We start from the raw sequence: 24,603 nt of genomic DNA, 5'->3' as shown, positions 1-24,603 counted from the left end.
TTTTGATTGTAATTTTTTGTTACTTAAATATTTATTGGAGTGAGCTTAATAATTAATCTTTCGTGTTTTATGGGCTCATTAAAGAGTAGACGTTGGTAACGGGTTTTAAAGCTACTCCATACTTAGGATGAGGATCAAACCCTCAACCACCGATTAAAGTTTTCAATTATCAATTAGTATACATTCTAATAAATGATTTTGATTGTAATTTTATGTATATATTAATTATAATTATACGAATTTATTTATATGATTTTAATTGTAATTTTTTTAAAAATTGAATGAAAAACCGATGGCTCAAAAGGTTGAACCGGTCGGTACAAAATTAATAAAATCGGTTAAAAATTGTTTCGACCTGATTTAAGTTAATTTAATTTTGTAGTTATCCTTTATAAAACTGTGTGGGTAAACTTGTAATTACGCAAGACAATTATAATAAAGAAATCAAATCGATAAAAAAGTCGGAAACTATTCAATCTGTTTATATTAGTTTTCTTTGAGAGTCAATCCTATTCAGAAAATCAAAATCCCCTCGTCCATTGATCTTTTGATCTTCTAGAGACTTCTCTTCCTCGTTGTGTGTCTCTGGGTTTGCCCTCGTAATGGCGTCTGCTTTAGAAACCAAAGCCAAAGAAGCATACTTCGATGACCACTTCGAACTCGCCCTCGATCTCTACTCGCAAGCCATCGGAATCAACCCTAAAAAGGCCGAGCTCTACGCTGACCGTGCTCAAGCCAACATCAAACTCAACAATCTCCCTGGTTTCTCCCATAATTTCCCCCTATTTATCTCACTTTCTATAAGTTTCAAAAAGAAATTAATTGTTAATTCTACTTGTTGCTTTGCAATTTTGTTCGCGCAGACGCTGTGGCAGATGCTAACAAAGCAATTGAGTTGGATCCGTCCATGTCTAAATCCTACTTGCGTAAAGCGTTAGTTCATTTCTCCTTACCGGCTTTTCTTTTTCCTCTTTAATTTGATTATTTGGGCTCGTTCAATGCTTTAGTCCTTTTTAAAAAAAATTATACACTCTTTTTTCCCTTGCGTAATATAGTACTTTCTGCACTGAAATTAATTGTTTCCGCATCGTATTTAATGTATAATTACTAAAGGAATTTGTAGAGTTGTTTTTGTGAAAGATTATTATAGGAGAAAATTTTAGTAGTTGATAGAATAGCTAAATTTGTATTCACCCTTTTCCCAGATCAAGCCTTTATAATAATATGTAAACGTATGTTTGCAGTACTGCGTGTATGAAGCTTGAGGAGTATCAAACTGCTAAGGCTGCGTTGGAGACTGGGGCTGCTTTGGCACCAGAAGACTCGAGATTTTCCAAGTTGATTAAAGAATGTGAAGAGCGCATTGCAGGTATATTGTCTTAAAGAACGGGTTTTGGTAGGGGGTGAATTTATCCGAAAGAATTGCTATAAAAATATTCTGTATTGTCTTAGTAACTTCTCTTGTCTTGCTATATAATACCTTTGTGTATTTGTTTAGAGGAAAATGGTGAGTTACCAAAGGAGACGTTGGAAGAGGTGCCAACAAATGTTGTACCTGCGAAAGACATCTCTTCTGTCCAGGATATACCTGATCCCATGACTGTTGCAGCACCACCCAAATCAACTTACAGGTTTGTTCCTATTTATCCTCTTTGTAATGTCAGTGCTATTTTGCATTTGGTGATTTGCAGTTGATTTGGTAAAAAATTATTGTGCAGGCATGAATTTTATCAGAAACCAGAGGAAGTGGTTGTCACAATATTTGCCAAGGGAATACCACGCGAGTGTGTTAAAGTTAATTATGGTGAACAAATAGTAAGTTGAATTGTAGTTCATCTTTGTTTTGCAATTTTGTGTGTTTCGTTCCTTACGTGTTCCATGAGTAGCATTGAGTTTTTTATTAGTAGGCTAAAGATACACCATCTTTCTTTGTTGCTTTGCAGCTAAGTGTTGCTGTCAATGCACCCGGCAAAGATGCTTATCATCTCCAACCTCGCTTATTTGGAAAGGTATTACATGAAATTTGTGTTGATTATTTTCTGGTTTGTAAGAGTAATATGGTACATAAGGTTGGCATTTTCCTTTTGGGCAAAGGTCCAGATATAGAACTCTGTAGTTAATTCTGGAAATTATTGAAAATACTTTATTGAAGTTGAATTCTCTTTTTTATTTTAAAGCAGCAACAAATAGGCCTAGTGTTCAATCTTTTGCTATGTGATTGCATCTCTAGCTTAGATGCTAAGTTGTCTTTTTCGGGATTGCCAATGTTTGAACAGATAATACCTGACAAGTGCAGATATGATGTTTTGTCAACCAAAATTGAAATTAGGTTAGCAAAAGCTGAACCAATTCAATGGACATCCCTCGAATTTAGCATGGAAGTTGCTGTGCCCCAAAGGATTAATGTATCTTCTGGTAAGTTGATCTCTCCATGCCCTTGAATTTTTCTATCTTGTTCACATTAAAAAATTTCATCTTAATTTGTTTTCAAAGTTCAAACAAACCTGCACAGCCATTTGTTATTCTGCAATATGGGGTTCTTATATTGTAAAAACACATTGATATCTGCTTCAGTAATGTTTGACCACACTCCATGCCCATAAATTTCATGGTTTTCTTTGTTGATGCTTTTGCAATTGAAAATCTTTTCCAGTATCATTTGATTGGTTGAACTTGATCTTTGAGCACACATGCTAGTTAAGTGTTCTTTGAAAGCTAGAATATCCCCTCTAATAATTTGGCTACTAAAGTATCCTTTTATCGACTTGTGGCCATAACTAACTCTTGTCTTATAGTTGCTGCAAATCAAAGACCATCGTACCCATCCTCCAAACCAAAAAGGGTTGATTGGGATAAAATCGAAGCTCAAGTGAAAAAGGAGGTACACCAAATATCTTAATTTTTATATGTTTCCCATTGTGTGCATGGGACAACTTGCCCAGTGCAAGTTTGTGGGATGCAATTATGATTTAATACGACCCTTTCTGGCTGGTTTTTCAGGAGAAAGATGAAAAGCTAGATGGTGATGCAGCTTTGAATAAATTTTTCCGCGACATTTATCAGGATGCTGACGAGGATGCAAGAAGGGCCATGCAGAAATCCTTTGTAAGATATCTAACTCAAAAAGCTTGTTATGCATAACTATGGTCTTTGGGATAAAATAATGGGGGTTTGAACAATCTTATCTGCTGTATGCATTATAGGTGGAATCAAATGGGACTGTTCTTTCGACAAACTGGAAAGAAGTTGGTGTAAAGAAGGTGGAAGGAAGTCCTCCGGATGGTATGGAACTGAAGAAGTGGGAGTACTGAGCTCTTTGTTCTCAATGGTATGCTGTTTTGGCCTCCATTATCCAAATGTTGGATACTTTCTCTGCAATCTAATTACAATGCGTCACTTGGCTGTGCTTGATTGTCCAAAATTGCTCCTAAGTAGAGGTAGATGGATTTTCTTTTTCCTTTTACTTTGTTTTGTACCCTTCGTTTTAAAGCTTTCTTTTGGAGTTTGTGTAGTTATACTTTGGTAAAACCTTCCAACACTTTTAAGCTTTGCAATGAAGAATGTGACCGTATTTTGTTTTTCTATCTTTATAAACTTGTCATATGCATAGCTATGTACCTTGAATATAGTTTTCTAGTCCTTCTAGTATTTCGGGGAGGCTTAGGTTTTCGATTGCATTCTCCACTTGATGTTGTTGGGTTTGTAGCTTTAATGACCTTCAATTATATGGGACATTGGAGCGCATTCGTAACAGGGGGATTAGTTATTGTCTATTGCTCCCTATGGATAACCTAATTTAGATAATAATAAAAAAAACCCCTTAAATCATACAATTTAAAAAGCTTTCAATTTCAAAATACCAAATAAAATTCAATTACTTCATGTGACTACAAGTTGGGAATCTTGTTTTCCATTATTAGGAAAAAAATAAAGCAACATTCACAAGATGATATTAATAATTTTTCCGGAAATTTGGTTGCTTTCTTTAATTTGATTAAGATTTTGGAATTTATTGAAGTGAGATGATGTAATATTTTGAGGTTTTATTATATTATCATTAGAAAATTATGATTTTCTATAATTTTTTTTATGTTTAAATTTCAAATAATAGTTTTAGATATTCAGATCTATAAAATTTTTAATAAATGGAATGAGGAGAATAGGTGGTGTGTCCTATTCCAAAAGTATGGTTTAGAATCATCGTTGACCATCTTCTTGGTTCAGTAACTCGCTCTTTTATCTGTCTCTCTTTCACAGTACATCATCTTTAAACTCCTCTTCTTTGTGTTTTTTCCCCTCCATTTTTTCATAATCAGCAATGGCGGAAGCCATAGTTATTTACCCAGCACCTTTGCTTACCCACCAAACACCCATGGCAGAGTTCGCCAAGCTCCTCCTCACTCACCACCCTTCCCTTTCTATCCACATCCTCATCGCCACTACCATCCCTTCCCAACTTCCCTCCTCCGCCATTCCTCCTAACATCACCTGCCACTACCTCCCCGCCGTCGACCTCCCTCCTTCCTCAACCGGCCCACTCTCCCTTCTTTTCGATGCCATCCGCCTCAACAATCCCAACTTACGCCGCGCCCTCCTTACCATCTCCAACAACTATACACTTAACGCTGTTATCTTCGACTTCTTCTGCACCAGATTCGCTTTCGAAGTAGTCTCCGATCTCAAAATTCCGGCTTACTGTTTCTGCACCATCGCCGCCGGCTCCCTTTCTTCCTTACTTTATCTGCCCACCCTTCACAACAGATTTACTGAAAACTTTCAAGATCTCAACGTTCTTGTCGACATCCCCGGAGTCCCACCGATTCCATCCTCAGATATGCCGTCGCCGGTACTCAAGCGCAACGAGTGGTATGAAATTTTCTTAAACATCTCCACTTGTTTGCCCCATTTAACTGGGATAATCGTCAACACATTCGAATGCCTCGAGTCAAAGGCCATCAAGGCTATTCGCGATGGACTCTGCGTACCGGAGTATCCCATGCCTCCCCTTTACTGCATTGGACCTTCCATTGCCTACTCCACCGCAGACGGCGGCGATGTTCCTTATTGCTTAAAGTGGCTAGACTCACAACCTAGTAAAAGCGTAGTGTTTCTTTGTTTTGGTAGCTCGGGTTCGTTCTCAATGCAACAAATAAAAGAAATAGCTGTTGGATTAGAGAGCAGTGGGCAGAGATTCTTGTGGGTGCTGAAGAACCCACCATTAGAGGACCAAAGCTTGGACCAAGATTTGAATTCATTGCTTCCTCAAGGGTTCTTGGAGAGGACCAAAGAGAGGGGACTGGTAGTCAAATCATGGGCACCTCAAACAGCCGTGTTGAATCACGACTCGATTGGTGGATTCATAACTCACTGCGGCTGGAACTCGGTCCTGGAATCGGTGTGTGCAGGGGTTCCAATGTTGGCCTGGCCACTTCATGCAGAACAAAGGCTCAATAGGGTGTTGATGGTAGAAGAAATGAAGATCGCATTGCCGATGGTGGAGTCGGAAACGGGGTTCGTGTGTTCAACTGAGGTGGAGAAGCGAGTCAAAGAGTTGATTGAGTCGCAAGAAAGTGACTCAGTTAGGCAGCGAACGTTAGATATGAAACGTGCAGCCGAGGTAGCGACGAGTGAGGGAGGTTCCTCTCGTACTGCGCTAGTCAAACTTTTAGAGTCATGGAAGCTGAAATGACTCGGACAGAACCGGTTGTTATTTTTGTTGTGGATTGAATATTAATTCGATTAGTGTTAGTATTGTTGTCATTATAGGAGGACGTGAGTTCGATTAGTGTTAGTATTGTTGAGTTCGAATAAGTTGAAAGATTTTATCCTGCTATTTAAGAGATGGAGAAAAACTATGAGTGGGTTTAGACGGATTTTTTACTGAAATAAATTAAAAAAAAATTATATACCAAAATAGATTGTCAGTTGGATTATTTATTAAAATGAGTCGTTTTTTTTATTCTCGCCTATTTGATAGGTGCGATTCTTTTTTTTATATTAAAAAAAAATATTTTTTTGTTTTATTAAATAAAATATTATTTTTTATTTTCGGATCAGTATGACCTGTGTATAGATACAAATACAGGTTGCGTCTATCTCAAAGGCGCGACTAGTTGAGCCTTTTTTAGAGGCGCAATTAATTGTGCCTATCTCAGAGGCGCAAATGATGGGGCCCACAAGAGCGTCTGTTGCTTATTTTTTCCCTTATATATACCGCAAAAATTGTCAATAAAATCTCAGAGGCGCAAATGGTGGGGCCCACAAGAGCGTCTGTTGCTTATTTTTTCCCTTATATATACCGCAAAAATTGTCAATAAAAATAAAAAATCAAATAAAATTACATTATATAAAAATTATATTAAAAAAATACAAAACACTAGAAACATTGATATTTGTGGGTGTTAAATAATTTATAACTTAATCTTAAATTCACCAGATACTAAACTAAACACAACATTGATATCTGTGGGTGTTAAATTTTTTAATTAAATTTTAAATAATTTTAATAAAAGTATTTGTCAATATCTTAATTCATACTTAGAATCAACAGTGCATTAAATGGAATTCGAAGATTCATATTCTACTTGTTATTGTAGATATAAATATTCATATCTCATATTTTTTCACACAGCCAAAACTCTACTCCTATCGTTCAAAATATTTCTTAATTATAGGTTTTGAGAAACGCTTTTAATCGATACTATTAATGTATTATTATCAATTTCTTAATTTTTTTAAAGTTATTATTAAGTATTGGTATGTTAATACTTGATTTATATTCTTCAATATTTCTACAATCATTTTTTTATAAAAATAATTTTATAAAGTATATAAATTTATGAAAAGAGTCTGTTATGATTAAACTTGAACAAATTTATATCCAAGTTGATATAAAAAAATATGAAATGAGTCTACAGTAGTAGCAGCAGCTGGCACGCGGGGGGCTGTTTGTGCAATATGCGGAACAGTACCATTTGCGCCTACCTCTCAGGCACGATTAGTCGCGCCTATCTGACAGGCACGATCCATTCTCGTGTATTTTTTACTTGTATTTTGACTTGTTGATTGTATTTTTACATATATATAAATTTAAATATTTTTAATAAAAATAAAAAAACAATATTTTATTTAAAAAATTATATTTTAATATTTAAAAAAAGAGTCACGCCTGTATATAGACGCGAATAAAAAAAACCTATTTTAGTAAATAATCTAGCTGACAACCTATTTTAATATATAATTTTTTTAATTTATTTCAATAAAAAAATCAGGATTTAGACCTTGTATGAAAAAAAAAACAAATATTATAACAAACTATAATGAAATTAATATTGAGCCCTAATTTTTGTTGTAACTCTTGCTCTTGGGCCTAAAGCCACCCAACTTGTTTACCACAACACTCGTCGTTCCGTATCTGAAGTAGCTGAAATTCGGGTTATTGACTGTCATTCCAGCAACTAATCTCATGTTGAATGAAGGGTTGGGTGAAGTGCTATAGTTGATCCGTCAAGTACACTCGATCTCAGTTCAGTAAGATCCTTAAAGTAGCAGCCAACATTCAAAACAATTCAAATCAATATCAACAACTCAATAACCAATGAATGAATCAAATCAAATAAATATAAAAAAATTCAATTTTAGTGAAGATTTTAAATTATGTTTCAGTCATGGTTCAATCATCGAGGCATTGAAAAATTGAGATTTTAAATTCGAGTTTTATTCTATAATATATAAATTTTAAATTAAATTTATTCTGATAATAAATAGTTAGTTTATGTTTACTTAACAGTTGAGTTTGTACATGTAATTACTTATAATATATATAAAAGCATCCATTTAAAAAAAGTGTTTGAATTAATGAAAATATTTTTTATTTTTTATTATATTATTAAATTAACATGTAATTTACATTTATTATTTAAAAAGGTTTAGTTAAAATAATTATAATTAAAGTAAATTTTGACATAATTTATTTTAGAATTACAATCATTTTTAAAAAGTTTTTTTGTTTATTTTTTTGCTACATATTAATTATATATTATTTAAAATTTATTATAATTAATTTATTGACCATTAAGAAAATAAAAAGAAAAATTGAAAGGTGAAGAGTTTATTTTACAATATTCCAATTTTCTAGTGTTTGTACAAATGCTTTAATAATAAGAATTTTTTATTAGTGCTATATTTGAATTATTGAAATAATTAATATATTTTAATAAAAATTATTAACTATTAGTTTAAATAATGATTACATGAAGTAAAAATTATATTATATACTAAAAATAGTATAAATATTTTAATTATAATTTGAATTTTTTTTAATATTATTAAAAACTTTACTGATCTACTAATACGATATTTAAAAATAATAATTATATTTAAATTATTATATATTTTAATTATGAAGAATTAATTAAAAATCAATTATAAGAATTAAAAATACATTATTTAAAAATTAATTAAAAAGTTAAACGTGTAATTAGAAACCGGTCTATTCAAAATGGAAGGGTTAATACGGTCGTAACTTCAGAAAGAAGAGGTTAAAATGTGTTGCTAGTCTCGTTATTTTTATATAATTTGAGATTTGGCCCTTATACTTTAAAAGATAAAAAATTAATCCTCTTATTTTTTTTCAATTTAAAATTTTAGTTCATTATTTATTAAAATTTGTAAATTTAACATATTTATTTTATGTTAATTATATGTCATGTCATAACAGTTTAATCAAATTTTTAAGCTGATAAAATTGACAAAAATTAAGTACGATTATAATGACTAGATTAATATTTTTAAATAAAAAACTTGATTTTTAATTTTTTTAACCGAGGCACTAAATCTAAAATTTTATGAACTTACAAGGAGTAATAGCACATTTAAAAAATAAAAACCCCATATCCACCAAATGTTTTCTTGATGATTTATATATACATTGTGTCATTCTCCAATTTTCACTATCACTAATGGAGGAAGCCATAGTTATGTACCCAGCACCTATGCTTACTCACCTGGCACCCATGGTAGAGTTCGCCAAGCTCCTCCTCACTCACCACCCTTCCCTTTCTATCCACATCCTCATCGCCACCCTTCCTTCACAACCTTCCTCCACCGTCCCCTCCCCCGTTCCTCCTTCCATCACCTTCCACTACCTCCCCACCGTCGACCTCCTTCTAACCTCAACTGGCTTAGATCCCCTTCTCTTCGACGTCATCCGCCTCAGTAACCCCGATGTCCGCCGCACCCTTCTCACCATCTCCAATAACTACACACTCAACGCCATTATCGTTGACTTCTTCTGCACCAGCGCAGCATTCGAAGTGGCCTCCGATCTCAACCTTCCTGCTTACTCTTTCCTCCCATCCGCCCTCGGTGCTGTTGCTTGCTTACTTTATTTGCCCACCCTCAGTAACAAATTTACTCAAAGCTTCCAACATCTCAACGTTTTCCTTGATATCCCTGGTGCGCCACCGATTCCATCTGCAGATATGCCGCCGACAACGTTCAAAGGCAACAAGCTGTATGACATTTTCTTAGACATCGCCACCAACTTGCGCCGTTCAACTGGGATTATTGTGGACACTTTTGAATATCTCGAGCCAAAGAGCTTCAAAGAGATTAATGATGGACTCTGCTTGCCGGACTACCCCACGCCTCCCCTTTACTGCATCGGACCTCTCATTGTTAACACGACCGTGGACGGTGATGGTGTTCCTCAGTGCATAAAATGGTTAAACTCTCAACCTAGTAAAAGCGTAGTGTTTCTTTGTTTTGGTAGCTTGGGATCGTTTTCAGTGCAACAGTTAAAGGAAATAGCTGTTGGATTAGAGAGGAGTGGGCAGAGATTTTTATGGATTGTGAGGAACCCACCATTAGAGAACCAAAGCTCGAACATTGACACAAAAATCGACCCAGATTTGAAATCATTGCTACCTCCAGCGTTCTTGGAGAGGACCAAAGAGAAGGGACTGGTAGTCAAATCATGGGCACCCCAATTAGCCGTGTTGAATCACGACTCGGTTGGTGGGTTCGTGACTCACTGCGGCTGGAACTCAGTGCTAGAATCGGTGTGTGCAGGCGTTCCAATGTTAGCGTGGCCGCTTTATGCTGAACAAAGGTTCAATAGGGTGTTGATGGTAGAAGAAATGAAGATTGCGTTGCCGATGGTGGAGTCGGAAACTGGGTTCGTGAGTTCAACTGAGGTGGAGAAACGAGTCAAAGAATTAATGGGGTCGAAAGAAGGTGACTCAGTTAGGGAGCGAACCTTAGCCATGAAACAAGCAGCGAAGGTGGCGACGAGTGAGGGAGGTTCCACTCGCATTGCGCTGGCCAAACTTGTCGAGTCATGGAAGAAAAAATGACTCGGACTGAATCGCCAAACCACCACGTAGGTCGTGAGGTAATACCCATGGTCAATATGTGAAACACGAGCGTTCGACTCGGTCGTTATAATCCCTGTTGTGCTGATTCGACAAACTGAAAACGTTGTTCGAATTATTATTTTTATTATCTTTGTTGTTGTGGTGGTGATTTTATTATGCTTGTATTTTAAATTAATTAATTAAATAATATCTTTAGTTCAAATATTGAAATGAATTTTTAGTTTCTAACTTAAATATTTAACCATTTATTTGGATTAGTTATTGATTTTATGAAAATTTTAAATAAAAAAATTAAATCCGATTCTAAATTTAATAAAATAATCCTTATTTAATCAATGAAAATTTACACTTTTACCTTTTAGAAAAGATAAAATTTAAATTTAAATTACTAAAATGATGAAATTAATTCTAGATTCGCGCAGTGGGTCAAATAATTCCATCAATAAAGGGCATGGGCCCAAATCAATATACCATAAAGACGTGTTGTCACTGTTACTATGTTCCCCAATGAAGAAGAACCATGGGAAAGTGGTGTTAGCTGCCAAGTCTAACATTCCACCAAATCGTCTTCATGTGACAAGTACAAATGGTAAGCTTAGAAATATTTTTCAAAAGTGTTTTTAGATAAATAATATTTTTAGGATAAAAATATTTTTAAATAAATTATTTTTTTAAATGTTTTTTTACACTAAAATTTGACCCCAAAATATTTTTTTATGGTACAAAATGTAATCCGGACATTCATGATAATGTTGTGGTTGAATTTGCTATTGGTTTCGTTTCAAATTTCCTTGAATTTTGATTTTTGTTAGTTTTTTATTCCTAAATTGTCAATAATGAATTGAGTATCTTGAATCGGCATTAGTCACCACAGTCCAAAATTATACATGGATGATAGTACTATTGGAAGACCTTTAATTCTAAAATGAAGTGAAGATATATTGGACCACCATAAGTAAAGCCTATGTAGGAAGGGGTTGAAGCATCTCACCAAGCCCATGATCTCTAACTAGACTTTTTTAACAATGGGTCCCAAATACAAAAGCAACATAAAAGAATTGGTGGAATATTTTAATTTTATAATGTTTAAATATTGCTATGTATTTATGTTTGTTTTACAGCTTATATTCGAGGTTAGTAATTATCTCTCCCAACATTGTTACTTTAATGTTTGAATCTGCATTATCTTCTTCGGAATACAATGTGTCTTGCCATTACATCAAACACTTGTTAATACCGTTACATAATTTTAATTTTTTTTTACTATTTCCTAAATAAGACATGTGTCACTTTTAGAAATTTGCTTATAGAATTTAAAAATTTAAATGATAATGTAACAACTTTTTTCTTTTAATAAATGGTATATAATAAGTTAGAATTTTCAATTCTTAAAGCATGTATCTCTTTAAGATGAGTAATCGATTGAACCGATTAATTTAATCGACTTTATATTATATTTACTTGAAATTGAACCGACTGAATTGACATAATTGACAAAAAAAATTTACTAAAATTTAAACCACATTACATTACAGGTTATTATACAATGCAAACCAAATAAGCCTATACTATAACATTATTGTTTACTATTTTGTTTAAAATTTTATTTTATATTTATATTTATATTTTAATTTGTATAATACTCATTGGGTTTAATTTTTTATCTGAGTTTGGGTATGGATAACATTGAGTTTGTTTTGGATTTGGACTTTGACAATATATTTGAATTTAAATATAGTTAAATATATAAATTTAGTAGATATAATTATAATTAATTAATTTAATTTTTAATTTTAAAATTGAAATCAACCAACTTGACATATGTTTATTACTTAATATCTCTTCAATTAATCGTTTTGAATTAAATTAACGTTTGATTAATTTAACTAATTTGAATCGACTTTTGTTCTCTCATCTTTATCTGAAAGTTCAAATTTTTTTATCTAAAAGAGTAAACTAAAACATGAACCTTCTATATAGTATCACATCTTTACTATAATAATGCTTTCAATTGAGATAAAGTCACCCATTAACCGGGTCTCAACTCAATTGAAAAATTTCCAAAAACTATTTATTTTATAAAACAAGTTTATCTACGGTAGCATAATGTCTTATGTTTCGCTATCATTCAATCAGTTTTGTTTCACTTAGGGCAAATTTAGCATTGTTTCTAAGTACATTTGGAACAAAAACTATTTTCGAGATAAAAGTATTGTTAAATAATATACTTTTAAACTTTTTTAAAGTGCTTTTGAGATAAATTTTTTTTTGGAAAATTACCTTTTTAAGAAGTAGAAAATTTTAACTTTTTACTCAAAAATATTTTTTTTATACAAAAACAATTTTAAAAAGTAATGTTAAACTAAACATTAATCCTTATAATCGATACCTTTCTCCTCTAACATAAATTTAATTTTCATTTGAAAAAAAGAAAAAAGAAAGAAATCAGTACTTAGCATTTTAAATCTTCTAGATGTAGAGGTGATTTGGTAGAGATGTTGACCTTTAATCCATGAAATCATGAGTCAAATTTGAGAGAAATTTTAGCTACAATTCAAAGTAAAACAGTAAGGAAAAATGGGTCATTTTTTGTAAGGTACTCATCCAATACCAACATTAACCAATGAAGTTAAAAAGGCATCAAATCCTCCAACTTGCCTAACGCGTTTCATTGTCAACCAAAGCATAATTGATAATACCACTAGAAGAACTTGACTTGCTGTTCCTTTTGTTTTTTCAAAGTCCCAAGTATTTCCCATAAAAGCACTTGTAGTAATAGTTATATTGTATTTTGTCTCCTCTATTTAAAAATGGATAAATTAATTATTGTATGTTAGATAAAAAATAAATTGGTCATTCTGTTAAAATTTTTATATATTTATAATGTTAAAAATTAGTCTCTATATTTAAGCATGAGGTACACATGACACTCCACGTATAATTGTCTGATTATTCTGTTAGCTACACCAGTTTTTACCAGTAGAAATGAATAAATATTTTAACAAAATTACACATTTCAAAATGGGTTAATATACTATTTGGTACTTATATTTGATTTCAATATTCAATTTTGTACCTGATTTTGACTTTTAATATTCAATTTGGGACGCAAGTTTTTCTTTGTCCCAATTAAGTACCTATGTTTTTTTTACTAGAGAACAAATGTCAAGTATTTATTGAACCACATGATGTTGTTTAGTTTGAGTACCAAATTGAACATTAAAGCCAAATATAAATACTAAATTGTATATTAACCCTTTCAAAATCTATCAAATATATCTATAAAAACTTATTAATAAGCTCCATTTTTATTCTCATAACTCAATTCTTCACCTTCTTATCCCTTTAGAAATTCCTTTCCACATCTTTTAAAAAAAATGGCAGAGAAGATCAGTGATGAAACCCCAAATGCAGAGAAGATCAATGATGAATCCCCAAATCCAGAGAAAATCAATGATGAATCCCCAAATCCATTGGCACCAAGTAATGACGAAGAGTCTATCACGGCTTACTCGAAAGACCAAAATAGAAAGAAGCAAATGATGTGCCTGTTGTATATCATATTATTTGCCGTGTTCCAAACAGGGATTATATTGCTTTTCGTGTTAATCTTCATGCGTATTACAAACCCAAAGTTCCGGGTTCGATCGGGGTCGTTTATCGACGCTTTTAATGTTGGAACTGAAGCTTCCCCTTCATTCGACTTGCGAATGAATACCCAATTCATGGTAAAGAAGACGAATTTCGGTCACTTCAAGTACAAAGATGGTACCGTCACCTTTGCATATAAGGGCATACCGGTTGGTAATGCCATGATCGAGAAGGGTCGAGTCGGGGCTAGGTCGACCAAAAAGGTTGATGTTGTAGTCAAGTTGAGATCAAATGGTTTGTCATTGAATATTAGAGATAATGAATTGGGAAGTGATATTAGTTCAGGTGTTCTGCCATTGACCAGTTCGGTAAAGTTGAAAGGGAAGATATATATGATGGAGGTGATAAAGAAGAAGAAATATGCCCAAATGAATTGTAGTATGGAAATTGATATCAACTCTTGAACCTTGGGAAATATTATATGTAAGTGATCAAAGTTGTTTACGGATTTTTTTCCTTGGAATTTTTATTTCATTTTTAGTTGCATTTGTTATGGATTTTGTCTTATGATTTTTGTATTGGGGCCTTATGTTTATAGGAATATTGAATCATTGGATAAACTACACTTAAATATCACTAATTATTAATAAGTTTATGTTTTGGTCACTTAACTTTAAAAAGTTACAAAATGGTCACTAAACTATACTTAAGCCATTACACTATTAAAATCACTACTATATAGCCTTTTTTTTGTTTGCATGGCCTACTTACGGTAATCGAAAGCTCTCATTCCTCTTCTCTTTTATAGTTTAGTTTTTTCTTTCATGAAATAGCTTTGAACATCATGAAACTGCAAACCAAAATCCAAACAATTTTCTTCTTTAATTTTCGACACTAGTTGCAAAATCAAACTTTTTAAATAAATAAAAAAAAGTCGCTTGGAGCTCACTAGCTAGCCATTTTATAAAATAAAAAATAAAAAAATTTTGTCATGTCAAAATGAAATATACGTAGACTACCATGCGATTGCCATTCCAACATCGTTAAAAAAATAAATGTATTAGTTAACATTTATTTTTAAAAAAAATGTTTTGACTCTTTTTTAATAATTAATGACCAAATTTAGTTAAAAAAGTAAAGGTTAAATTGATAAATTGTAAACATTTGAGCTAAAATTATCATTATGCCCTTTTTATTTCTTATTTCCCAAAAAAGATTTTGAAGTTTAAGGAGGATTGGTTTATAGTTTTGTCGTTTTCATTTATAAGAAGTTTTCAATCAACTTAAGAACTCTATTTTCAAATTGGCCCTTGGGTAAACTACATGGGCCTAACCCATGTCTAAAATGGTAATTTTGTTACCTTCTCCACAACAATGCTTCGGCCCAATAAAACATGAAAAAATAAAATTAATCAAAATTATAATTATAATATTTTACTAATTAATTTAAACGATTAATTTATCGAATATGTAATATTACGGGTATAATGTCGGGTACCATACATTACCTTGTTTAGTTCATTTAATTGCAATGTAAAATTTAGTGTTTGGTTACTGAAGTATAAGATTATTTAAAAACACATTTTACTAAATTGTTCTTATTATAATTTTTTTAATAATTTTAATTTCTTTAATATTTTTTTAGTTTCAATTTTCATAAAATTGTGATAATTCTTGTTTCAATTACAATTTTAATATTAATAAGTAAATATATGATGTTGAAATAAATTTATAAATTATGATTATAATGATAATTTTAACTTTAAAGTATGACATTTATTGTTTTATTGTTAAGAAAATGAAATAGTTTTTAATTAGACGTAATTTTTATTTTGGAACAAAGAAGAAATTAATTAAAATAATAGAAGATATATCAATATTTTTACTAAAAAAATATAAAAATAAAAATATTTTTCAAAATAATATGTTTCTATAGTATCTAACTTTATCATCGAAGTAACACCAGCTCAATTAATTTAATCATAAAAATTAAAAATAACATTCAAAAAATAAATATATTTTAGAAGGGTGTCATATACTTAATGCGACATCCCATTCAAACATTTTTTTTCTTCATTTTTTACTCTTTCAATTTCTTTTTTCTCATTATTTTTGTTCAAATCAACATAGTGTCGCGACACACTTTTTTTCTATTTTTATTTTTAATTATCATTATTTTTGTAATAATTGAATAATTTTAGAATTGGTGTCACATGTCAAATAGGTGACATTGTTTTCTATTATGAAAAACATATCGTTCTGATAAATAATGTTAAATTTATACTATTTTAAGAAATAATTTTTATTTTGATGATATTTTTATAAAAGTCAAAGATAAACCGGTTCAAAATTTAAGATTACACCTGTAATCTAAAATAATTAAAAAATAAATGATATTAAGATTAAACTCTACATTTTAATTTTTTTTATTTGGTGATAGAAAAAAAAAGATACGACTAGTTAAACTATACTAAATGGATTATATGTAAACACGTGCAAACCTTCTTTCTTATTAAAAGTTGTTTTAGTTATTCAATCTGCGCGTTTTCTTCTCTAGAGATGTATTCAAGTTCTTATTTTTTATATTCTTTAAGGGATGGCGAATGTATTTGATTATCGTTGACTTTGAGGGTATTGATTCCGAATCTTAGATTGCTTCAATTACTTTGGTTCCGTTGGTTTATATATTTATTTAGTAAGTGATTCAACAGTCCCAAAATTTTTTTCTTTTCAAAAAAAAGAAAGAAAACTAATTTTTTTCATACTCTTTTATTTTATAACATAAATATTATTATAAATATTGTTAATAGTCTTTGCTGTGAAAAGAAAAAAAATTTGTGATGTTAAGATTGCCCCACAAAAGCTAAGATAAAATTGGAAATGTCCTTTCTCTCATACTACTATTTCGATACACAATCTAATGTTTTGAAAAAAAAGATATCAAAAAAAAAATTTATATCGAATTTGAAGTGCCATGCTCTTTTGATACACAATCTAATGTTTTGAAAAAAAAAAGAAATCAAAAAAATATATATATATCGAATTTAAAGTGCCATACTATTATTACTTACTAATTCATATATCATATGATGAAGGTATAGTCTTTTTTTTTTGTTCGTATCAACAATTTTTTCTTTCTTACATTGATAATAAATCATTCTTAATGATTAATCATTCAAGATAACTCATAATTTAGCATTAAGTATTGAATATTTTTCCTAACTGTCAGATAAAACCCGATGATTCAAACCCACCTTTACTAATATTCTATGAGTTGTCCGGCTTGGTGCCGTCCTCATTTAATGACCTCAATTTTTCATCCTCATATTCAAACTTTATCAATTGTGACATTAACTACTCAACTTAAATTGTTGATCACCTGTTTATAGCTGGATGACATCCACACCCATATAATCAAAACATTAAATTTTTTTAAAACATGACGTCATATAAATATAAAATTTCATTTATTAATTTTTTTTTAAAATCCTTTGAAAAAACTGACATATTTTATTTTTAAAAAATAAAATCCAGAAGAAAAATCCATTACATGATGAAAACCTGAAAAGTTGAAGTGGGGAGTAAAAAAGAAAAAAAAAAGAGTAAAAACCCTTTTTTAGAAAATCAAGCGTCTCTTACTGTTCACCTTTTTTTTTTCCTTTTCATTTTATGTTACAAACACATCATGTTTTTTTTGTTTTTTTTCTCCAACACAAAAAATGTGTTGGAGAAGTGAACCGATATCGTCCGGTCCTCTTCTTATGTTGGTGACCTGTGAGTATGAATGAAGTTGACAAATGCTATCAAATCCCATTTCATCATTATAGATGGGCGCCCCCTCCCTTTATTCAAATTTCAAAGCTCATGAGGTGGTGAAGAATGAATTTCAGTTTATCATTTCCATCGTCGGTCTGATTCTTATAAAATTAGTTATAATGAGAAGCTAAGTTCAGTTGTAATGCACTATAATACCAAGGGTTAATAGCATTCCGACCCCTTAAATTATGATTTAGATTCTACATCCATCCTCACATTTTAAAATGCTTTGACCATGTCAATTAAGTTTTTAATTTAGGTATTAAGATATTGAACATATTTTAAGATACGTGATAAAATTATAAATATGTGTAGACTTACTGCATTGCTAACTTAAATTTAACATGTTTGAAAAAAATAAAATATGTTTTAAATATATTTCATGTCGAATATAAATTGAAAAAAAGGACATAATTAATACAATTAGAAAGTTTGTGAACTTAGGGAGAAATTTAAAATTTGAAAGTAAAAGTATCATAGAGATCTTTATATTAAGAGCTGGATTACATTTTGTCCCCTTCACTAAAAAAATAGACACATTAGATCAAATAATAAATTGGTCATTGCATATTAGAATGAGACACGTGGCACACCACGTGGAATTGTTTGGTTATTTTATCAGCAACCCCAATTTTTATTTATTTATTAAGAATGATAAAAGCTATTACATAGCAATCAATCTAGGAAAAGAAAAACCAGTAACATTTTCATGTGACACATTCAAAACAAAATCAGGAGGTTGAGACCAAGAGTAAAAGCCAATAATCATTCCTTCTACAGCCTTTGCTAAGCAATCAACCATCCTATTGCATTCTCGATGCCCATGCCTAATACCAATATCCTAATCTCGATGCAATAGGTCAGCAACCCCAGTTTTTAACAATAGAAATGAATGAAATTTTTAATAGAATAAACAATTTGTTCTTTAGTCTAATATATAGAGACTAATTTACCCATTTTTTAAGCAGAGTGAGTAAAATGTAATCTGACTCTTACTACAAAAACCTTTATAATATTTTTACAAAAAATTGAAATATATTTAAAAACATTCAATACAATTAACCGAACATAAAATAATAACACATATACATAAAACATATCAAATACAATAAAGACTAGATTGGAATATATAGACAAACAAGTTGTGGGTAAACATTGTGTAGGGGTACCATGGCATATTTTGGAGAGGAACCATACCAACAAGTGTATGTTAGCATGGAATATGAAGGGGGATACAGTGGATATAGGCATAAATCCTTCAAATTAAATGGTGCAGAGAATATATATTTATGGCTGTGGCATGTTGAATGGAACATTCAACTTACCTTCTGCCCATATAGCAGGGATGGGTTGCCAGAGCATTTGTTTCAATTCACACTGCTTTCTTCTCTCTCTTTTTCCCCCTAGGTTTGAATTATACATGAACTAGTCTTTCTTGTATTCCAAGAAATCCTTCAAAGTTTTAAAATGCATTGAATCCTCTGAAGTTGGTTCGGATTCGAGAACTTGAGTATTCAAACCGAAGAGAGACAAGAAAGGAGATCGTTATCGACAAAGAGGAGTTGGCAATACGAACTCCGACAATCTTTTATTTTGAATCAAACTAATTAAATTGAAAATTGATTGAGATATCAGCTTGAAGAAGGACAATAAATTAATTGACTGAGAATTGATACAAATCATCTGAACTAAAATTTTAATATATATATACTTTTTACCGCTTGAACTAAATTTTTAATGATTTATTTAGTACACCCAGTCAACCACTCCCTTCTCTTGTGGATGGATGGTGTGAAATTGTGAATAGTTTTTACTGTTGAAAGCATTATAGAAGATTGGAGAAAACATATTCCCACTAAAAATACTACCAATTGTGGAGGAAATTGGAAAATAAATGTTGAAAGTCATCTTAAGTCCTTCAAATCCAAGAAAATCATGATCATATCTTTGAACTGCAGAAATTTAAGACCAAACACAAATTCTCACAACAACAAAAAGAATCCAAATATAAAAGAGTTAACTTTCAATTCCTTCATAATGACAGACAACTTCACCTTTACAAAGTGAAAACTACTCTCTCTACTCACTGCTCATCATAAACTAAACAATCAAAAAACAATTACTACCCCTTTCTTTTTTTTCTTTTCTTTTTTTTTTTAAATTTTCCTTTGTTTGCCTTTTTCAATTTTTACATCATCATGATCATGAATTTTTTTAAAGTCTATTAACAGTACTTTTTCAGGTGGTGAAGCCATTGCCTTCTTCGCTTGATGTTCTTGCTGAATCCATTAGTTTCTCGTATGATGAAATGCTTGCAACTCGTGAAAATAGAGAAGACTCTGAGAAAAAAGAAATAAATTTAAAGCTTAATTAGCACTTAAAAAGAGAGTGCAGTAACGAATTTAAACAGTGTGGAAAACTTGTATACCTGTTGAAGATGCATTGCTTAATTTCTCTTGTGAAGAACAATCGCTTGTGCATCTCGATAACCATGAAGATTCTGCAGAAAATCGAAGAAGAAACAAAGTTAAGCATTGAACTCTGATTTCTGAATTAAACCCAAAGCTTAAAATTAACTGCAAAACCGAAAAATGATTACCTTTGGATGAATTGAAAGATCTCTTGCAATGTAAAATGGCGCTTTGGATCCCATCATGTTGAAGCAGCAGTGAATCATCTCTCCGGCTAATTGGCGACGCTGCAGCCGAGGCTGATCGGCTTTTTCCCAGATGCTTGTAACCCGCTTTAATATTAGTATTTCCCTGTTTCTCCTTTACAGAATATACCGTCGCCGGAGAAGTTGCCGGAGATAACGTTGATAAGTCGCCGGACACTTCGAACTTGTGGGTTTGACTGTGCTTTTTGGAGATTTTTGTGTACAATGGTTTGATTACATTCAAGTACTTATGTACCAAATCTTTTGATAATCTCTTCGAAGGATCATCTTCTATTTTGCCTTTCGTTCTTCGAAAACTGTTTTCTCTAGTGAAATGCTCTCTGCTATTATGGTTTTCATGCTTTGGGGTCTCCATTGAAACACCTACGAGCTTAGTTTTCTCCGGTAGGCGTGTAGTGTTACCGGTATTCGCCATTGATTTAGATTTCTTGGGAGTAAAGACTCGAAATCTCTGAGCTGATTTTAGCAGAGCAATAGGCGATTGTGGCTTGGAGATTGGCTCGATAGGCATAATCTTTCTCTTCGAGAAGTGATCGGCGGGAGACAAACTAAGCTCTTTGTTACCAACAACATTGTTGGGCAGTTCACGGCGAGCTCCACCATTGCCATTAAAATCACGCAGAGGAAACTCCAAGTCGATGAAAGAGTCCTCCCCTTCATCCAACTCATGATCCGAAACAACCCCAGACGCGGCGGTGGCAGTGACGGTGACGGTGGCGGCGGCGCCGTTTCCATCACATGGTTGGGTTTGATTTACTTTATGAACCCCATTACTAGGTTTCCAAAACATGAGAAAATTCAGAGCTTCCATGGCTGTAAAACTCAAAAAAAAAGAACACGGGGGAAAACAGAAAAGACAGAGAATCCAAAGAGAAAACGAGGGTGGGTTCTTTAGGGTTTCATTCGGGGGCTAGGGGGAGGGATTAAAAGCATTTAAAAAAGCAAGAGAGAGAGAAGCATTGCACTGCCTTTGATGGGGTTTCAATGACAGGAATTGAAAATGGTGTTTCAGGGGAGAGAGTGAGGTAAGCTTTTGATACCACTTTTTACAAAGAGATTCGTATTAGAAAGAGAGAGATAGGGATACTAGCTTATTAGCTTTGCAGCCTTTGCTTTTTCAACACTGATGAGGTTTTTTTGGTTAATACAATTTTGACTCCCTAAACTTAATAATTAGTCCATTTGGATAGTCCTTAAACCAAGTTTTAATTAAATAGATTCTTAAAATTTTCATAAAAGAAAAATTATTTAAAAATAGAGAAAAACTATTAAACCAAACTTTTTTTTAGCTCAATTCAATTAAGCCCTTTGTCAGGATTAATATAATGCTCGATCCCTAATTCAATAAATCTAATTGATCTATCCAGTCCAATTTCTAACAAGTCAAAATCTTGAGATTTTCTTTTAAAAGAAATCAAATTGTTACATTTGCCTAGGTCATAAACTAAAATAAATCTAATTATCAAATTTAGATATCAAAATAAGAAAACCAAAATTGAAGGACTAAATTTTGTATTTACCCTTTTTTTTTAAATTGCAAATTTACAGAGGGAATAGTTGAGTATAGGTTGCGTGATAGAGAGAGAGAGAGATGGAAAAGGTAGAGCACGTGAATGGAGTTTGCGAGTGAAATGAAAGACAAAATCTTTTTGCAAATGATGCAAAATTTTGGTCCGTAAATAAAAAAGGATCATATTTATCATAGGTTTACGATACACAAAATAAATAAATAACAAGTTTTTATTTATAAATTCAGAAAAATACAGTGAATTGCAGGCATTGGAGCTCAGCCTTTTTTTTCGCTTTGCCATTCAGAAACTTTCCCTCAGTAAAAAAGAAAAAAGAAAAAAAAGGAATCCTGGATTTACATGCGCTCTGGTCTCCATCACTACCTTTCTTTATCTCTTTTGTACTTTTCTACCCTCTTTACCTATTCCTTTGTTTACAGATTCTTCATCAAAAATTGAAAAAATAATTGATTAATACACTCTTTCGTACCTAAAGTTAATTTTAATATTCAATTTGATATTTAAATTTTTTTAATTTAATATATTAATTTTTCTCCCAATCAAATTTATGTATCAAATAATATTTTTTCGATATTTGTAGGTGACAAATTATTTAATATTAAATAAGATTTTTTTTAAAATTTAATCATATATGCTTTTTTTTCTTTTATAAATTTATCGATATATGCTTTTTTTCATTATCTTATAAAACGCAATTTCCTTTCTCTCTCTTGAAAATGCGACAACGACGACATGCTCAACAGTAACGACTAAGAGGACAAGGAGTTGTCAGAAGAAGAAGAGGAAGAAGATTTTAATTCCTCCTCTTTGCTACTTCAACCGATTGTTGTCGTCGTACCCTCCGTCTCAATCCCCGCCGTTCCTTCGTTCACCATCGTGACCATTGTTGTTGTTTCTCTCAAGGATTCGACTCCCAACTCCAAACGCCAATGGATTGATTCTATCGTCTCTGAGAAAAAACCTCCTCCGCCACAACAATTAGACGAATCGCGACTATTATTTAAAAAAAAAAGTGAAAACATATCCTGTATATCGATAAAATTTTTAAAAACAACGTAAATTATGTAATTTCTTTTTTTTGGGGGGGGAGATAGGTAAATCACCCATTTATATGACTATTTTTTTATAGATATATTTTTAAAGTTTTTTATTGATAAGTTTATGTTCATTCAGTTTGTGGTATCGATGAATAATTTTTTAAGATTATTTCAATTATTTAGTTTTTAATAATAATAATATTATTATTTTTCATCGTTGGAACATTAAATCGTAGAACAAAACGTACCAACAATCTTTTCAATTACGGGTTAACCTTTTAGTTTTTCCGTTTGTCCAGTATCAGGTTTTGTTTTTCGTACAGTACTTTTTGCTTCTACGTTACACGCCAATATTTATTATATAACTCCGTAAAAAAATTAAAATATGCTATCAATCCTTCCCTTATTCATAGTTTTATAATTTAGTCCTATTCCTATTTAACAGTGTTAAAAACTAAATCTAAATTTTGAAATTTGAAATTTAAAAAGTAAAAGAACTAAATTTCAAGTTTTGATCTTGTACAGGGACTAAAATTCCAACAAGGTATTGACATTGTTGGTTAAGGTAGAAGCCTTGGACCATACTCAAGTTTGAGTCTCACAATACACAATTCTGATATTTATTCTTCGTCTGTTCTACTTTGTATTGATTCAATTCTATGCTATAATTACTCAGATATATATTTATACGTGTACACTATTTATAATAATAAACAATTAAAAAATCAATAAAGATAAATTAATTGAGCCACATCTTGGTCTTCTCTCTCTTTTTTTAATTGTTCCTTTCACATTTAGGTTATGCATTAGTTAAATGTACATTATTGACTTTTCAAAAAAATGAATTATTTAAAGGTGTAATTCAAAGATGATAATGAAATTGCGTGAAGAAATTGTGGGTTGGGGGTGCAATTTTTCTTGGGAGACTTTGAAGTCAACTCAAATGTTTTAAAATGTTGGGGGCAATGTCGGAAGCCAAACTTTGTCTAATCCTATAGTCCTTTTCATCGATTTGTTTAGATTTGAATTATTAAATAATAACAAAATCTTTTATTTTATTTAAATTATTTATAATAAATAAATTATCAGACCCAATTATATTTCATTATTTTTTAAGTTATTATTATTTTATGTATAGACAATTTTTTTCTCAATTTGGTCTCTGTACGCCCCATCATCACCTAAATTTCTTTTAAAAATAATATATATTTTTTTTGGATTTTATACAATTTTTTTAAAGATATTAAAGTAATTATGTGACACAAGATATGGAACAATCTTATAATATTATGTTATTATACCTTAATAGAATCTAAATTTAGTAAATAAATAGATAAAAAAATTGAAACTAATATGAGCCAAAAAAGTTTTAAGGACCAAATTGAAAAAAATTGTTAAATTCAAAGACTAAATGTTATTTTATCTCATTAAGGAAAGGCAATAAGGGAAGCGCGTGGAGCAGGAGAAAGAAAGAAAAGGCTTTTAAAATCGCAGAGGTAGTTTGACTGACGGATTATTATATGTTTATAGAAAAGAGATTTACGAGGCTGACGACAAACATCCAAAAAGAGCCATTT

General features: G+C 31.4%; 5 protein-coding genes across 5 annotated transcripts; 4 read left to right on the top strand and 1 right to left on the bottom strand.

The window, feature by feature from the left end:
• Positions 1–421: 421 nt before the first annotated feature.
• LOC107942356 (protein SGT1 homolog B) lies at positions 422–3,584 on the top strand. The gene is made up of 10 exons (XM_016876008.2): positions 422–762; positions 864–933; positions 1,245–1,369; positions 1,499–1,631; positions 1,719–1,815; positions 1,944–2,009; positions 2,277–2,415; positions 2,796–2,881; positions 3,001–3,105; positions 3,204–3,584. Exons 1-10 carry the CDS (start codon positions 603–605, stop codon positions 3,309–3,311), a joined length of 1,089 nt encoding a protein of 362 aa, XP_016731497.1. The 5' UTR covers positions 422–602; the 3' UTR covers positions 3,312–3,584.
• A 158-nt stretch (positions 3,585–3,742) lies between these two features.
• LOC107942355 (UDP-glycosyltransferase 88A1) lies at positions 3,743–5,933 on the top strand. The gene has a single exon (XM_016876007.2). It carries the CDS (start codon positions 4,319–4,321, stop codon positions 5,687–5,689), a length of 1,371 nt encoding a protein of 456 aa, XP_016731496.1. The 5' UTR covers positions 3,743–4,318; the 3' UTR covers positions 5,690–5,933.
• A 2,893-nt stretch (positions 5,934–8,826) lies between these two features.
• LOC121211193 (UDP-glycosyltransferase 88A1) lies at positions 8,827–10,578 on the top strand. Its single transcript, XM_041083691.1, has one exon. The coding sequence runs from the start codon at positions 8,847–8,849 to the stop codon at positions 10,353–10,355; it is 1,509 nt and encodes a 502-aa protein (XP_040939625.1). The 5' UTR covers positions 8,827–8,846; the 3' UTR covers positions 10,356–10,578.
• Positions 10,579–13,715: 3,137 nt separating this feature from the next.
• LOC107942354 (late embryogenesis abundant protein At1g64065) lies at positions 13,716–14,575 on the top strand. Its single transcript, XM_016876006.2, has one exon. It carries the CDS (start codon positions 13,754–13,756, stop codon positions 14,429–14,431), a length of 678 nt encoding a protein of 225 aa, XP_016731495.1. The 5' UTR covers positions 13,716–13,753; the 3' UTR covers positions 14,432–14,575.
• A 5,214-nt stretch (positions 14,576–19,789) lies between these two features.
• LOC121211192 (membrane-associated kinase regulator 5) lies at positions 19,790–21,558 on the bottom strand. Its single transcript, XM_041083690.1, has 3 exons — positions 20,383–21,558; positions 20,212–20,283; positions 19,790–20,122 (listed from the first exon to the last, which is right to left on the bottom strand). Exons 1-3 carry the CDS (start codon positions 21,269–21,271, stop codon positions 20,022–20,024), a joined length of 1,062 nt encoding a protein of 353 aa, XP_040939624.1. The 5' UTR covers positions 21,272–21,558; the 3' UTR covers positions 19,790–20,021.
• Between the last annotated feature and the right edge of the window lie 3,045 nt (positions 21,559–24,603).

The sequence above is a fragment of the Gossypium hirsutum genome, chromosome A12, assembly GCF_007990345.1.
Source record: "Gossypium hirsutum isolate 1008001.06 chromosome A12, Gossypium_hirsutum_v2.1, whole genome shotgun sequence".
Classification (NCBI taxonomy): domain Eukaryota; kingdom Viridiplantae; phylum Streptophyta; class Magnoliopsida; order Malvales; family Malvaceae; genus Gossypium; species Gossypium hirsutum.
This window is presented reverse-complemented; position numbering and strand designations above follow the sequence as displayed.

Excerpts from the sequence above, each read along its gene's own strand:
- LOC107942356 (XM_016876008.2), top strand. The coding sequence starts at position 603 with ATGGCGTCTGCTTTAGAAACCAAAGCCAAAGAAGCATACTTCGATGAC. Across the intron at positions 2,010-2,276 it reads AACCTCGCTTATTTGGAAAG|ATAATACCTGACAAGTGCAG; the intron begins GTATTACATGAA and ends ATGTTTGAACAG. Across the intron at positions 2,416-2,795 it reads AAGGATTAATGTATCTTCTG|TTGCTGCAAATCAAAGACCA; the intron begins GTAAGTTGATCT and ends CTTGTCTTATAG.
- LOC107942355 (XM_016876007.2), top strand. The coding sequence starts at position 4,319 with ATGGCGGAAGCCATAGTTATTTACCCAGCACCTTTGCTTACCCACCAA.
- LOC121211193 (XM_041083691.1), top strand. The coding sequence starts at position 8,847 with ATGAACTTACAAGGAGTAATAGCACATTTAAAAAATAAAAACCCCATA.
- LOC107942354 (XM_016876006.2), top strand. The coding sequence starts at position 13,754 with ATGGCAGAGAAGATCAGTGATGAAACCCCAAATGCAGAGAAGATCAAT.
- LOC121211192 (XM_041083690.1), bottom strand. The coding sequence starts at position 21,271 with ATGGAAGCTCTGAATTTTCTCATGTTTTGGAAACCTAGTAATGGGGTT. Across the intron at positions 20,284-20,382 it reads ATCTTTCAATTCATCCAAAG|AATCTTCATGGTTATCGAGA; the intron begins GTAATCATTTTT and ends GATTTTCTGCAG. Across the intron at positions 20,123-20,211 it reads AAGCAATGCATCTTCAACAG|AGTCTTCTCTATTTTCACGA; the intron begins GTATACAAGTTT and ends CTTTTTTCTCAG.